At 49.4% G+C, this 14351-nt stretch overlaps 1 protein-coding gene across 1 annotated transcript; it reads right to left on the bottom strand.

The window, feature by feature from the left end:
* Nucleotides 1-11644: 11644 nt before the first annotated feature.
* Nucleotides 11645-14064, bottom strand: LOC128626249 (vomeronasal type-1 receptor 3-like). The gene is made up of 2 exons (XM_053657717.1): nt 13673-14064; nt 11645-12700 (listed from the first exon to the last, which is right to left on the bottom strand). Exons 1-2 carry the CDS (start codon nt 13673-13675, stop codon nt 11723-11725), a joined length of 981 nt encoding a protein of 326 aa, XP_053513692.1. The 5' UTR covers nt 13676-14064; the 3' UTR covers nt 11645-11722.
* Nucleotides 14065-14351: the final 287 nt, after the last annotated feature.

Below are 14351 nucleotides of genomic sequence, written 5' to 3'. Positions count from 1 at the left end.
TGAGACACAAAATGTCCTGTGCAGTAGGTAGCAACCTGGTCATACAAAAGGCTATTTTCTCAGCCTGATTATATTAATACCAAAGGTTTCAGACACATCAGGAGTTTGTAATGTTCGCCCCAGAACCAGATGACGGCACTCTCAAGTCTGTGTGTGTGGGGGGTGATGTGTTTGTGTGAATGTGTTGTATATGTGGTGTGTGTGGTGTGTGTGGTGTGTGTGAGTGTGTCTACTCCCATCTCCACTGATCACCCTGTCAGATGCCCTGACTTGTGCCCCATTCGCGACACCAGACTGCTCAGACCTGGGCTACCGCACCTTTTGTCCCTGCTGGGCTTGGTTTTCTCCCTCCACCCAAATGCTACTTGCTTTGGTGTTTAAAGGCCCGCAGCTCGGGAAGGAGTCCTGGACCTCTGCACAGGAAGCCTGTCTGTTCTGCGGTCTGCAGGGGTTTTGGTGGGAGGGCTGGTGCCCAGCTGGCCCGGGAGGGCTTCTGGGCAGCAGCGGAGCAGAGCGTTGTTCCGGTCACAGGATGGGAAGTGCAGCATAGACCACGCTCTTGGGTGCTTTGCAAACCCAGGTTCCCCCTGGGACACGGTCGGCTGCCACAACAATGGCAGCTCCTGGACCCCACCGAGGGACCTCTGTGCATGTTTTGTGGACATGGAACAGTCCGTTCGTCTGTCCTTTTGCTGAGGTCCCTGCCTGCGAGTCCTGTCCTCTGGGGAGCAGCAGGGTCCAGTGACCATCTCCGTGTCCATGCGAGCCTCACCCCCCCGTCCTGTGAAACCCTCTGCGTGAGTCGGCACACCTAGTGATAACAGGGACGTGATACGGAATTGTTGGGTAATTTTAAAGATATGAATAAAATACAGCTTGTGGGTGCAGTTTTCCGGTTGAAACCCAGCTGTTATTGAGGTCACCCTGCTGTTTGCGATTTACTCAGCCTTTTCATTGATTTTAGAGAGAGAGGAAGGGAGAGAGAAACATTGACCTGCTGTTTCACTTCCGCATTCATCAGTTGTATGTGCCCTGACTGGGGACTGAACCCTCAACCTTGGCGTGTGGAACAGTGCTCTAACCAACTGGGTTACCCAGTCAGGGGTGGGATTTACTTGGACTTGGCTCAAAAAACTTACCTGAAGCTTCAGAGCTATCAAAGGGCCCCTTGGAAGTTCAGGCAAATACCAGGCACTGTTCTTTGCCTAGTGTTTTTTGGCTAAACTTTTTCCTTTAAACATCACCTTTTTCCTTTAAACATCGCCTCCCTCTGCGTGCTGGTCCCACCCTGGTGTCAGGAGGGCAGGCCTGTGCGGGTGCAGTGTGCGTTCCTGGGGCCTGCGGGCAGCGGGGAGGCCCTTAGAGCAACAGACACAGGGCCCGGTTTCTGCCCTGGCTGCCACGCTCCAGGGAGCTCCGGCCTCAACTGCACCCTTAGTGCCCCTTTTTTTGTCCCCACCCCTGTTCCTGTCCTCACCTACCCCAAGGTCATGGCTATTTATCAAAAAAAGCTATGTACATCTTTGTCTCTCTGATTCACTCGGAGACTTGGGAGCCATGCTTTTCACACCCAGAGCAGAGCATCAGGGGTTTTTGTTTTTGGCTTTTTTATTTTTGCAGCAGAGAAGACCATCTTTTGCAGAGAATTAAATCACTCCTCCAGGGGAGAGTTTCAGATCAAATTTTCTTCCATCTACATAAACACACATGTTTTCAGACGACCCCTGCATCTCAATGCTGAGAGGCACGTGGAAGCCGCATCTCCCGGACGCACAGCGGAACGAGTACACAGTCGCTCTCCGAGGTGTGATGTGGTAGGAGCGGGCACCGGGGTGCGCTCGGAGTCCCGGTGGAGTCCCGCTGGAGCTGTAAGGATACCGGACGTTTCCACGGACTGTTCCGCCGATTCCCAGGTGGTGCTGTTGCGTGAAAATGACAAGGAGCGACAGAGTAAATAAAGGTGCTACTCTTTGTCTAAGAAGAGAAAATACAAACACCTATTGATCTTTCCAAGAGAAATACGAAAGGTAAACCAGAAACTAGGGAAACTGGTTATCTGCAGGGGGCCCTTGGAGCTGCGCAGACACAGCAGCCTGTGGCCCGCGCAAAGGTGACCCGTGGGCAGTGGGGCAGGTGAGCCGTGGAATCCGCTAACTCGACAGCCCATGGAGTCGACAGCGAAACTATGCGTGTGACCTTAGTCAGTTTGCATCTTTAAAGACGTTACCTAAGCAGACGGGCAAATCCATTCCTTTTGGAGGCGCTCCCGTGAGCTCTGAAAGGCACGCGGTGTTCGCAGACTTCCCTCCGGTCTTCCCGTTTCCCTTCCCCGCACGGCTCCCCCGGGGGACCTGCTGAGGAGCAGGAGTGTGTCCCTGTCTGCAGAGGGAGGCAGGTCCTCCCGGAGGCTACAGCGAGCACAGCCACGAGGACGGACAGGGCCATCGGGCCTTTTCGGGTTTCATTTTCTTCACCAGAGTTCCCCGGGCGGGGCAACCCAGCGAGAGTCACGGAGCTTGTGCGGGAGCAGCAGGGGCGCGCCCCGACTCCCCGAGCTTTCCCAGGGCGGGGCTGCTGGAGCCCGACGTGGGCCCGGGGGGCCGGGGGAGGGGGGTGGGTAAGGCTCCGTGGAGCGCTGCCGGACGATCGTCGCCTGGTTGGATTTTTAGATAGATTTCCCTGTTATACAATCAAGTCCCTCTTTCTAAGGGCCACTTGGTAAATACAGCGATGTCAGAGAAATTCCCCACTGTTCGAGTCCCTGGAGACAGTCGCCTCCCGCCTACGACTTGCATGATGTCCCAGGAAACCAGGGTCACCTCCATAGAACAAGAATCCCAACCAACACTCAGTGCATACGCTCTCTTTGTCTCTCAGACTGAGGATTACAGGCCCGCCTGGTGGGCAAGGCCAAGTTCTGTAACTCCGTGCAGGGCCTGCGCACGGTCCATCTGCAGTGCTTTTATTTCCTCTCTGTCCCAAGGAAACGGTTTAACCTGGAGACAGCGCGCCGAGGCCTGCTTTACTATGCAGATCTGCCCTTTGATGGTATTTTCAACGGGTCGCAAGTGTTGGGAAACCAGTCCGTGGGAAGTTCGGACTTGTCACAGGTTTGCACCACTAACATGCACATGACACTCCTCCGCGTTGCTGCCCTGGGGACAGGAATGAAAGGCGGTCCACAACACACAGAGCACAAGAATCCGCCTGGTGTCTCAGTCATCTCTCTGAGTAACAAACCACCCCGCACCCGGGGGATGAAACAACAATCAGCCGTTTGCCTGTGATTCTGCAGCCCGGCGGGGCTTGCCGCTACCGCCGTGTGGCCGTGTGGCCGCGGTCACCTGGGCGTCCGAGACGGCCTCACTCACTCCGTGCCTGGCAGTTCGCCGGGTGTCCGCCAGGGCTCCCCGGCTCCCTCTCCTGTGGCCTCTCCAGTAAGGGCCGGACAAGCTCTGGGCAGGGGCTTATCAGGCCTCGGCCAGACCAGGTGGTTGAGCCACGCCCCGCGGCCCAACCCAGAATCAAAGTGGGCGTGGCTCTCAGGGGTGTGACCCTGGGAGGGAGGCGCAATCCCAACACGCTGACCTCCGTCCCAACACCGCTGGGAGCAGTCATCTGCAGGTGACCAGAGAGTGGCGTCCATCACGTCCTTTTGAATGTGAGTTGCTCAGAACCTGCCCCCCCCCCCAATGTCTCACAGGGACCAGTGGACACAGGTGTGAGGCTGAGCTGGTCATTGGGGAGAAAAAGCCATGGATTGGGGGTGGGGTGGGGAGGGAGAAAGGCTCTGTCCTGTCTCCAGGCACCGGGCGATGAAGAAACTTGGGTCAGGTTGAGCTTGGGCACGGGCCCTCCCTACCCACTTCCTGTCTCCTCTCCCTCTTCCTTTCTCTGGAACTCAGCGTCCCTCCTGCTGCCCCACGACTGTCAGGCCGTTCACTGCCTCCCCCAAACATCTGGGTGAGAAATCGGGAGGAAAGAAGGCACTGGGTGAGCACCTAACTGAACAGACTGTACGCAGCCCTCCCTGAAGCGCTTACGTTTTCCTTTCCGCGATATCATGTCATTGTGATTGTTCGTGGTACTTGACGGGTTGCTCCTCTGCTTGCGCTTTTGCTGCAGCGAACACCTTTTCAATTTAGGTTCAGCTTTGTTTGGTATTACCAGTTCAACAGGTTGGCAATTAGAGGCATTTCTTCTGCTTTCCAGGAGGTGGCGCTATAGCACACACTTTTGAGTTGACTGTGAGGACCTTCCAGAGTGCTTTGCACCCTCGGCCACCTCGGCCACCTCGGCCAGAGTGTTGTGTGTGTCCCCTTCGTCACTGCTAGTGCTTCCAGAGTCGCTGGTGCCTTGCTGCTGTGGTGTTGCGGCAGTTGTGGGTGTTACAGGCATCGTCACTGGGGTCACCAGGACGGTGGGTGCCCCTGCTGTGTCTGGGTTATCTGGGCCACAGGCACTGCCACCGTGGCCAGGAATGATGGCGCAGATGGTGGGGAGCTGGTGTCATGGGTGCCTTTGCCACTCCTGGGTTTGTTTGTTGGGCTTGCAGTGCTACCCTGTGACTTGGGGCACTGAGGCCATGATCCCTGCCGTTGCTGCTGTTTGGCTCCCCATGGCTGCTAATGCTCCAGTGCAGCAGCTGGGAGATGGGCAGCCTCCGCTGGCTGCTACCAGGCTCTCCAGCGGTGCGGGCACCACTGTAGCTGGGGAGGGAGCCAGAGTCACTGGTGCCAGTGCTGCTGTTGTCCTATTTTTTCACTGGGGTCATTGTGGGGGGCGAGGCTGTGAGCCCCACTTCCACCACTGCCACCATGTCCACAGGGGGCATGGGCAGGGGCACCACGGCAGGCAGACCAGGGTCAAAAGCACCATTCCTGCCGTTCCTGCCATTTCTCCAGTTCCGCCTTCCCTGTGTGTCCCAACGCTCCCGCCTTCAGAGGTGTAGAGGTGTGGGTAACTGCGGCATCAGTGTGTCCAGCAGAACTGAGTTATGAGTGTGCCACTAGTTGTAGACTGAAGGGGCGAGACAAAGGGAATTCGTCCTGCACTGCCATGATGCCCCGTCAGCCTGGTGAACATTTTGTGTTTATTTTCTGTGTGTGTTTTGGTCCAAGGGTCCAAGATGGCAGAACTCCCATACACAGAAGAGCACCCACAGCCAACAGGCCCGGTGCTGTGGTTCCTCCTTGCCATGTGCAGGTCAGGAACCTGGCAAGTGGTGGTAGACCTGGTGGTGACATGGAAGGGGTCCCCCACTTGGCTCTGCAGTAGGTAGGTTCTGTGGCATCTTTATGCTTTAGTGATGGGGACTCTGGCCAGTGGTGCCTGCGGTGTTGTGGATGCAAGGAACAAATTCACATGGACTGCAGAAGTCCTGTGGAGAATAAGGAATGGCACAGCCACTATGCGAGAGTGCCTTGGCCCTTACCTGGACAGGCTTTTATTGCTTTCTAATAGCATATGTCAGAGAAGGTTGTCATTCATTATGTGCAGGTTTGCTTTAGGTGATTACTTTTACAGATAACAAAGGAAAGGATGTTACTGATTACTTCTTACAGATTAACAAGGAAAAATGTTACAAACAACAAATGTTGGAGGGGTTGTGGGGAAAAGGGGTCCTTAGTTCACTGTTGGTGGGAGTGCAGACTGGTACAACCATTATGGAAAACAGTATGGATTTTTCTCAGAAAAATAAAAATCGACCTGCCTTTTGACCCAGCAATTCCACTGCTGGGATTATATCCTAAGAATCCTAAAACATCAATTTCAAAGAACCTATGCACCACAATGTTCATAGCAGCACAATTTACAATAGCCAAGAGTTGGAAGCAACCTAGGTGCCCATCAGTAAATGAATGGATCCAAAAATTGTGGTACATATACACAATGGAATTCTATGCTGCAGAGAGAAAGAAGGAGCTACTACCCTTTGCAACAACATGGATGGAACTGGAAAGCATTATGCTGAGTGAAATAGGCCAGGTGCTGAAAGACAAATACCATATGATCTCACCTTTAACAGGAAGCTAAACAACAAAACAAACAAGCAAGCAGAAAAAAAAAACCCCAAAAAACAAAGACACTGAAATAGAGAACAAGGGGATAGTGAACAGAGGGGAGAAGGAAGGGAAGTTAAGGGGAAAAAGGGGGGAGGGATTTGGAGGAACAAATAGGAAGGACACAGGGACGAGAACTAAGGGGGGGGGTGGAAATGGGAGGGAGGTGGGGAGCAAGGGGTGGGGGAGGCTGGGATGGGAAAAATAGACAAAAAACTGTACTTGAAAAATAACTAAATAAAATTAAAATTAAAAAAAAATGTTGCAAATGGGAGGGAACGATAAGAGTGTTGTGGTTCGTCTGGTTACACTCAGTCCTTGGGAGAATGAGCACAGACTTTAGGAAGTTACTTTAAAATCTGAAGTAAGCATTTTTTGCTTCAACTCAGGGTGAGGGAGTTTTAGCAAAAGCAAGCCTCAAAGCAGCCTAGATATAATGCAGGCCTGGTTTCCCATGGGAAAGCCAATCTGTGGGTTTGGCTCCTGTGTGCAGACTCACGCCTGTCATTTTTCTGTTAGGGCTGGGCTACATTTGCCATGCCAAGTGGATCAGTTCCCTATATTTTAGTTCTGTGGTTTCTTCTGCAGCTAATTCATTTGTACAAACAACAGACGTTCCACATGCAGCTACTGTGTGCCTGGTTCTGGGTGACTGTGGTAGCAGGTCAGGTAGGTGGTGGAACTGTACTTGACACTGCAGCTCCTGAACAATGAGTTCTATGGTTCAAAGCAGCAGGGGGAAGTGGATGTGCTATTGTGAGCCTCAACCATTCTGAATTTTGATGGGAGAGGCAGTAGCCACCTGGGCCTTGCCAACCTCTCTGTTTTTGCTCTGCTGTGAGCCTGAGGCTCCACACCCCTCATGCCTCAAGGGTGTCCCCGTGCCTTCCTCCCAGATGGGACACCACTTCTCCTGCACAGGGCTCTGCAGAGGATCCCCTTCCCCTGTGTCCAAGGTACTGGGTGAAGGCCAAGCCTCATCCAGGAGTCCTGACCAAAGGGCCATGTATCCATTCTCCATATTCAGGCATCAACCATGACATCAGAACTGCACATCTATTTGGTTCTGATTACAACAGGCTGTCTGATGCTGAGCCTCAGCCTTGAGCTTAGAAACAGGGTTGCTGGAGCCCAGGGCTCTGGGACTCCTTCCTGGCAAACACTGGGATGCGTGCATGGGGTTGGATGCTCATTACGTCCTTTTTAAAATAATGTTTCTGTGGTCAAATTTCTTTTTAAGCAAAGAAGGTAATTCTCTGCTTCTTGAATATATAGTGCACAGAATGAAATTAGGTCAAAGACATATCTTTGGGACTCAGAGAGCAAGCTTTCAGATATATGTGGGTGGACTGTGACATTGGGATTTATAAATGTATATGTAAGGGACTTCCAGTCAAGATGGCTGCGTATGCAGACGTGGCTCACCTCTTCGCACAACCACATCAAAATTACAACTGAAATAAGCCCTGGCTGGTGTAGCTCAGTGGATTGAGCACGGGCCTGCGAACCAGACAATCGCGGTTCGATTCCCAGTCAGGGCACATACCTGGGTTGCAGGCCGGTTCCCTGCAGGCCAGTTCCCAGCAGGGGATGCACAAAAGGCAGCCATACATTGATGTTTCTCTCCCTCTCTCCTTCCCTTCCCATGTAAAGATAAATAAATAAAAATCTTTAAAAAAAATAAAAATAAAAAAATATTACAACTGAAATATAGAACAATCCTCCCTTAGAAGCATCAGGATTTGAGCTGAATGGAGGTCTGACAGCTATGGAATTAAGGAATCCACACCCACCCAGATTGGTAGGAGGGAGGCAGACGAAAACGGGCTGGTCCCACATCCATGTGTCATGAATAAACATTCAGGAGGGATATCTCAGGAGTGAGGAGTCCCGGCTCCACGCCAGGCCCCCCAGCCCAGGTTCCAGTGACTGGAAGATAAGTCCCCACAACTTCTGGCTGCAAAAACCAGTGCGGAATTGAATCGAGGGAAGCAACTTCTGGTGCCCCAAGCAGTTCTTCTTAGAGAAACCACACACAGACTCATCTACTCAGACTCACACCCTCTGAGCTTCAGCACCAGGGTAGCAGCTTGAAAGATACCAGTGGTATGTAGGGGGAAACTGAGGTGTCTAGCATAAGGGGAGCAGGGGCCATTGTCCCTTTGCTAAACCCTCACCCCAAAGAGCTGGTAAGCTAGTGTCATAAATGAGACTTCATCAACCTGGCTAACACTGTTTGACAGCTTTAGAGATTCTCAAAAACTGCACCCCACCCAATTTACAGGCTCACCCTAGCTGCTTTTCCATAAGAATGTCTGGTCTTGGCTCCTAACTCCTATCAAACAAGCAACAGCTGGTTGAAGGGAGCCCCAGCAATAGCCAGATTAGAAGCACAGGTTGGCTTTACCTGGGACCCACCCAGCACAAGCATCAGCCATCTCAGATTACAACTCAGGCAGGGTGCCCCAGGCAAAACACAGGTGGGGGCTGACCTTGGCCTGCACCACCTGGGAAACCCAGGGCAAGCACACCCAGTGGACAACTACAGACTACATCAGAGCACCACCACCCTGCCCCTGCACAGCTGATCCTCCAGGGAGGGTGGAGATTGGTGGTCAGTGGTCACAGCCAATCCTTGCAGCTGACTGGCCTGGGTAAATCGCTCCCATTGACCTGCCAAGAGCAGCCAAGTTTCAACTACAAGAGGAGGGTGTACTCAGCCCACACAAAGGGCACACCTTGAGTACCCAGCTTGGGTGGTAGGGGGAAGCTGTGCCACTGGACCCAGGGGACAGCTACTACATTAGGGCACACTACCAAGACACAGAGTCAAAGGAGCTCTACCTAACACATAGACACGAACACAGGGAAGCTGCCAAAACAAGGAGACAAAGAAACATGGCCCCAATGAAAGAACAGATCAAAACTCCAGAAAAGAGCTAAATGAAATGGAGATCAGCAATCTATCAGATACCGAGTTCAAAACACTGGTTATAAGGATGCACAAGAAACTTAGTGAGGGTGTCAACAGCATAAAAAAGACCCAGTCAGAAAAGAAGGATACACTAATTGAAATAAAGAACAATTTACAGGGAAACAACAGTAGAGTGGATGAAGCCAAGAATCAAATCAATGACATGGAACATAAGGAAGCACAAAATGACCATACAGAGCAAAGCTGTCAGACTCATCTTCACCGGGGGCCACATCAGCCTCGAGGTTCATAGGGCCGAATGTAACTTTAGGGCTGTGTACATGTAACTGCTCCTAACAGTTAAGTGAGAGCTTGGCGCTGCTGCCAGGTAGAAACAAGGTGCCAGGCAGGATCAAACAAGGTGGAGGGCCGGATTTGGCCCGTGGGCCTTGTGTTTGCCGCCTGTGATCTATAGTCAACTATTTTTCACAAGGGTGTTAAGAACGTTAATCAGGAAAAGAATGGACTTTAGAACATAGATGAGGGCACAAAGGGATGTCCATTTTTTAAAAAAGACATGATGCCCTGACTGGTGTGGCTCAGAGGGTTGGGTATGGTGCCCCAAACTGAAAGGCCGAGGGTTCCATTCTCAGTCAGGGGGCATGCCTGTGTAGCAGATTCAGCCCACAGTCAGGGGGTATTCGAGAGGGAATCAGTCGATGTTCCTCTCTCACATTGATGTTTCTCTCTCTCTCTCTGCCCCTCTCTCTTTCTCTCTATTTCCATCTCTCTAAAATCAATAAGCATGTTCTTGGGTGAAGATTTAAAAAATAAAAGAAAATTGGAACCTAACTTTAAAAGTAATGCAAAACATCTCAGATCCAAAGGTAAGAGCAAATCTATAAAACTATATAACAAAACAGAAGTAAAACAATAATCTTGAATTGGCAAAACATTCTTAAACGTGAAGTCAAAAGCACAAATAAAAAAGGAATTGAACACGACCTTAACCCAAACCCTAACACCAAACCCAACCATAATCTCTAACATTAAGCCATATATTCAGCCCTGGCTCCAGCCCAAACCTGCACTCCCAACTCTAACCCTAACTCTGACCCTGGTCCCTACCCTAACCCCAACTCTAATCCTAACCGGAATCCAAACCCTAACTGGTGTCTGACACTAACCTCAAACCTAAACCTGAACTTCAACTTTACCCTTCACAATAAGCCCAAACCGTCTGACACAAACACTGCCACTATTCTACATGCTTAGGATGTGCCTGTTGAAGGGACTGGTGACACTGAGAAGCCCACCATCTGCCTCTGCCCAGAGGAGGTCCCTACATCTCGAGCATCGACCTTCCAGACTCCTTGTTCTTTTAATCTGGAATGTTCAAAGCCCCGGTTTGCCCATTTGCTCAACAGTCCTAGTGAAAAATGGTATATATCTCCCAGTGTCCTTGCTCTACCATGCCGCAGGTAAATAATTATTGCAAGTTTGAAGGCATTTCTGAATTGATGTACACATCTAAAGAATTTTGTTTTAAAAACTAAACCAAAAATATTTCTAAAGTATACTAAAGTATAGAGTACGATGTAACACACACATATATTTCATCACCGAATTTAGGGTTATAATGAACTTACACTCAAAAGAAAACACTGCTCATCTGTTGGTTTATCAGTTTTTATAATTATATGATTTTATAGTGTTTCCAATATTACAAAACACTACACATTACTGTGGGGGCAACTTTGCCCACAAGTCCCCCCCATCCTCCACGAATGAAAGTGAAACTACCAAGACATGATCTGCTTGGGGAGGAGAGGTGGCCAATCTCTCAGAGGAGAAAGGACAGGAGCCCCTTCCTCAGTGGCTTTTATTGGGTTCTAATACACAGGAATACAGGCGGCAAGGATCAAATGGTAACATTTCAAAGAAATCTGACGGCTTAGTCTGAGTCAGTGTCTGTCAGGTAAGGGGGTTGCAGAAACTTTGGGAGATGTATTCATTCCTGCTCAGACCCTTATCATATAAATGAAAGCACTCTTAGCAAAGCAGGCTTCACAGGACTTTAGGAATTCTTTCTTATGCTCAATCACCCTGAATCCCGCTCTAGCTGGCAGAGGACTGCACCACCTCCTCCATCATAGGTTTTCAGGCTTAAGTGGATTAGAGCCAGGAAGCGCTTCTCCCAGAGGACACGGGGACTTGGGCTATGTGGGGGCGAGGGCCCATCACTCCCGCTTTGTTGCAGGCCCCCAAGTCCTTCATGATGGCCTCCCAAGTGATCGAGTCTGGGGCTTAGGTTGCCCCCCCTCTGAGGGGTCTTACCCCTCTCTGATTAACTGACCAAGCATTGGGGGCAGGGGAGAAGCAGAAGCAGCATTTGCCACCAGAGACAAGCTTTGTCTCCTTAGTGGTTCATATTCTGGAGGTCCCTAACTCAGCCTTAGCCATGGGGGGCAGTTACAACTCCTGAAACCAGGCAGAGCAGTTCCCAACACTTTGCATATGTTATTGTTTTAAATGTTAAACCATGTATAATAGTGTTATAATCTAAACATGTAATGTCTGAAAAGTTTCATAAATAGACAATGCATTGATTTTACTTCCCATTAACTCAGCACAATGGGGACTCAATACATCCCTCCAGCCATTGGAGACCACGTGACTCTGGACGCATATAAATGAATCTTCTCCTCCAGACGAATGCTGAGGAGTGTTCATAGGATCATTTAATTTACTTTAATGAAAAAATTCTTGTCCTACTATTGAAGAAATTCACTCTGAAAATTCTTTTCTCATTTTTCATCAGGATGAAAGGACAGATGGTAGGGTAACACGAAGAAATAAAGTTATTAATGTTCTCCAGTTGCCAATTCAGCTTATTTCCAAAGTGTGAATAAGCAGTAAGAAAGCTATTGGTCCAGTAAAAGAAAACGAAGCAGCAAACCAGTGTGAGGATGACCTGGGTGGCTTTGCTTTCAGGAGAGCTTCCTGAGCAGCGGGCGCTGCTGCGGATGCTCTGAGCTGTCCTGTGGTGTTTGGTAAGGACAGTCACCATATAGATACTACTGCATGCCATCAGGGAGAGAAACAATGAGTCCTGAATAATCATGCTACTGAGAAAAGTCACAGCCATGTGGTGATCATACATACTGACCTTACAAAAAGGACTATGATAAAAAGATGTAATATCACTGATATTTCTATTGGCCACAGTTTTTAAGATAACCACAGAATACATGACCATGTTGATGATCCAGCAGAAAAATATGGAGGGTTGAATGAGTCTGGAGATGTTGTTCTTGAGCCAGGCCCATTTACAACCACTTACAGCAATGGTCACGGCCTGGAACAAGCTCTGGAGGGAGGTGGTGCACAGAGAAATACCCCGGGTAACTCTCTGAATGTAGAGAACAAGTTTACACTCAGTGTCACTTATCTCAGGCCTCATTCCAAAGGAACTAATTATATTTGGAACCCCTCTGAATAGGACGGTCAGGCTGTTAGCCAAAGTTAAGTGGGCAAGGATCCCATCAGCAGGCTTCTTCTTATGGGGGAGAGTGAAGAAGGTGTACATGTATAACGTAAACAGCAGGCAGTTCCCCAGGAAACCAACTCCAGTTTGAATGGTGAGGAAGACCCCAAACGGGGTGTCTCTGGAAATCATGGAATGGTGGTCTCTCTTAGATGTTCCAGCCATGGACAGCATATCCTGGAGACAAATAATTTGACTGTGAATGTAAGTGTTAAAAACAATTAAGACTGAGAAGCAGTTTGTCAAGTTTCAGGGATAAATAAATGTAGAGGGAATGTAATAACAAGCCCTATGGAGAAGAAAGTAATTTGTTAGAAATGTAACTTCAAATTCTGGCATGCAGAGTGGATTAGGGTTTGCAAGTGAATTTAGGCTTAAAGTGAATAGACTTGAGCATAAAAAAAGGAAAACCAGGAAAAAAGAAGAACAAGTTACACTTCTGAAAATATGCTACAGTAGCAAAAATCTTAGAGACAGCAGAAAACTGTAAACAGCAGCAAAAAGGACCAACACATGCCACAGGAGCAGAAAAATAGAGCAATGAAGAAAGTGACATATAATTATTGGTCAGGTAAAGGGTTAAATGTGCACCTGAAAGACATGAAACACTGTCAGGTACTTAAACGAGGCCCTGAGAACAAGTGAATAAAAACCGAACAGAATGTGCAGCCAACACAGAGAAGCCAGGACTGGAAACAGATGCCTGTTGAGACGAGAGCCCTTACGTGGGGACCGGCCACGGGGGGCTGGTCAGGGAGAGAGTCCGGGGCAGATCAGGGCATCGCCACATAATGTATTCCAGCCCGTAGTCCAGTGTGTGTGAGGAACATAATGAACTCACGAAAAGTGTCTCAGTTCTATGCTGGGCGAGGTTTTGAAATCCATGTCAAGAAGAAAACTGAAAATAACCATGAACACAAAGCAGAAAATTAAAAAGGAGAAAAAACACAAAAAAGGGAAATTAGCCAGTAAAGAAAGGAAAAAAGTGAACAAGAAATTCTAAAAGCTGGTATTTAAAAAAAGCCTGATTGTGCACAAAAGTGAATAGAAAGCAGCAAGCTGAAACAGAGGGCACACAGATATGAGACTGAGTTCACCTGTGGAATGACGAGAATCAAGCGAGGAGCAGAAATTCTGGGAAACACTCACCATCTCTTGCCAGCCCGAGCCGCCAGTCACACTGGCATCCTCACCACAGCCTGTCTCCTCAGCAGGTCCCTGCAGGGGGGCTGCTCTCAGCTGTGCTGCTGGGCAGCAGCAGGATCGGGGTTATGAGGAGGGGCCAGTGACCTCATCTCCCTCTGGGCATGACACTTTGTTGTCCAAGCTGCAAATTGCCTGGTGCACAGGGACTCAGCCTGGCATGTCCACAGGACCTAAGCTGCTGTCCCCAGTGCAGTGTGTCCCCTGTTAAGTGATTAGGATCATCAGTTACAAGTTGCAATCTGCTCCTGAGCTGACACCTGGCCTGTGGTGGAACTAAGTGCTGAATTACTCCTCAGGGTCCCAGAACAATGACGGGAAGCTCATCAGAAGTTTGCACTCCCTGTTCAGAGGGAGGATTTTCAGTGTGACACTGGCCACAGGGCAGCAGCATGAGTGGGTGCCCACTGGCTGCTCGGGGCTGAAGTTCAGGTTTCTGAGATGTTCACGCAAGACAAACACATTGCATTCTCTTCTCCTGTGACCAAATAAGTCATTTATTTGAATTCCCAATAAATATTCAATGATGTCACTCCAACAACTTTAAATAACAGGAAAAATGACCAGTTTTTCAAATTGAAGCTGTCATTTTGAAATAATTATTTGTTCACAGAGAATCATAAAG

This window comes from Artibeus jamaicensis, unplaced genomic scaffold (genome assembly GCF_021234435.1).
Source record: "Artibeus jamaicensis isolate MK-2021 breed Jamaican fruit bat unplaced genomic scaffold, CSHL_Jam_final scaffold_474, whole genome shotgun sequence".
Classification (NCBI taxonomy): Eukaryota; Metazoa; Chordata; class Mammalia; order Chiroptera; family Phyllostomidae; genus Artibeus; species Artibeus jamaicensis.
The sequence above is the reverse complement of the archived record's forward strand: the minus strand, read 5'-3'. Positions and strand labels throughout refer to the sequence as shown.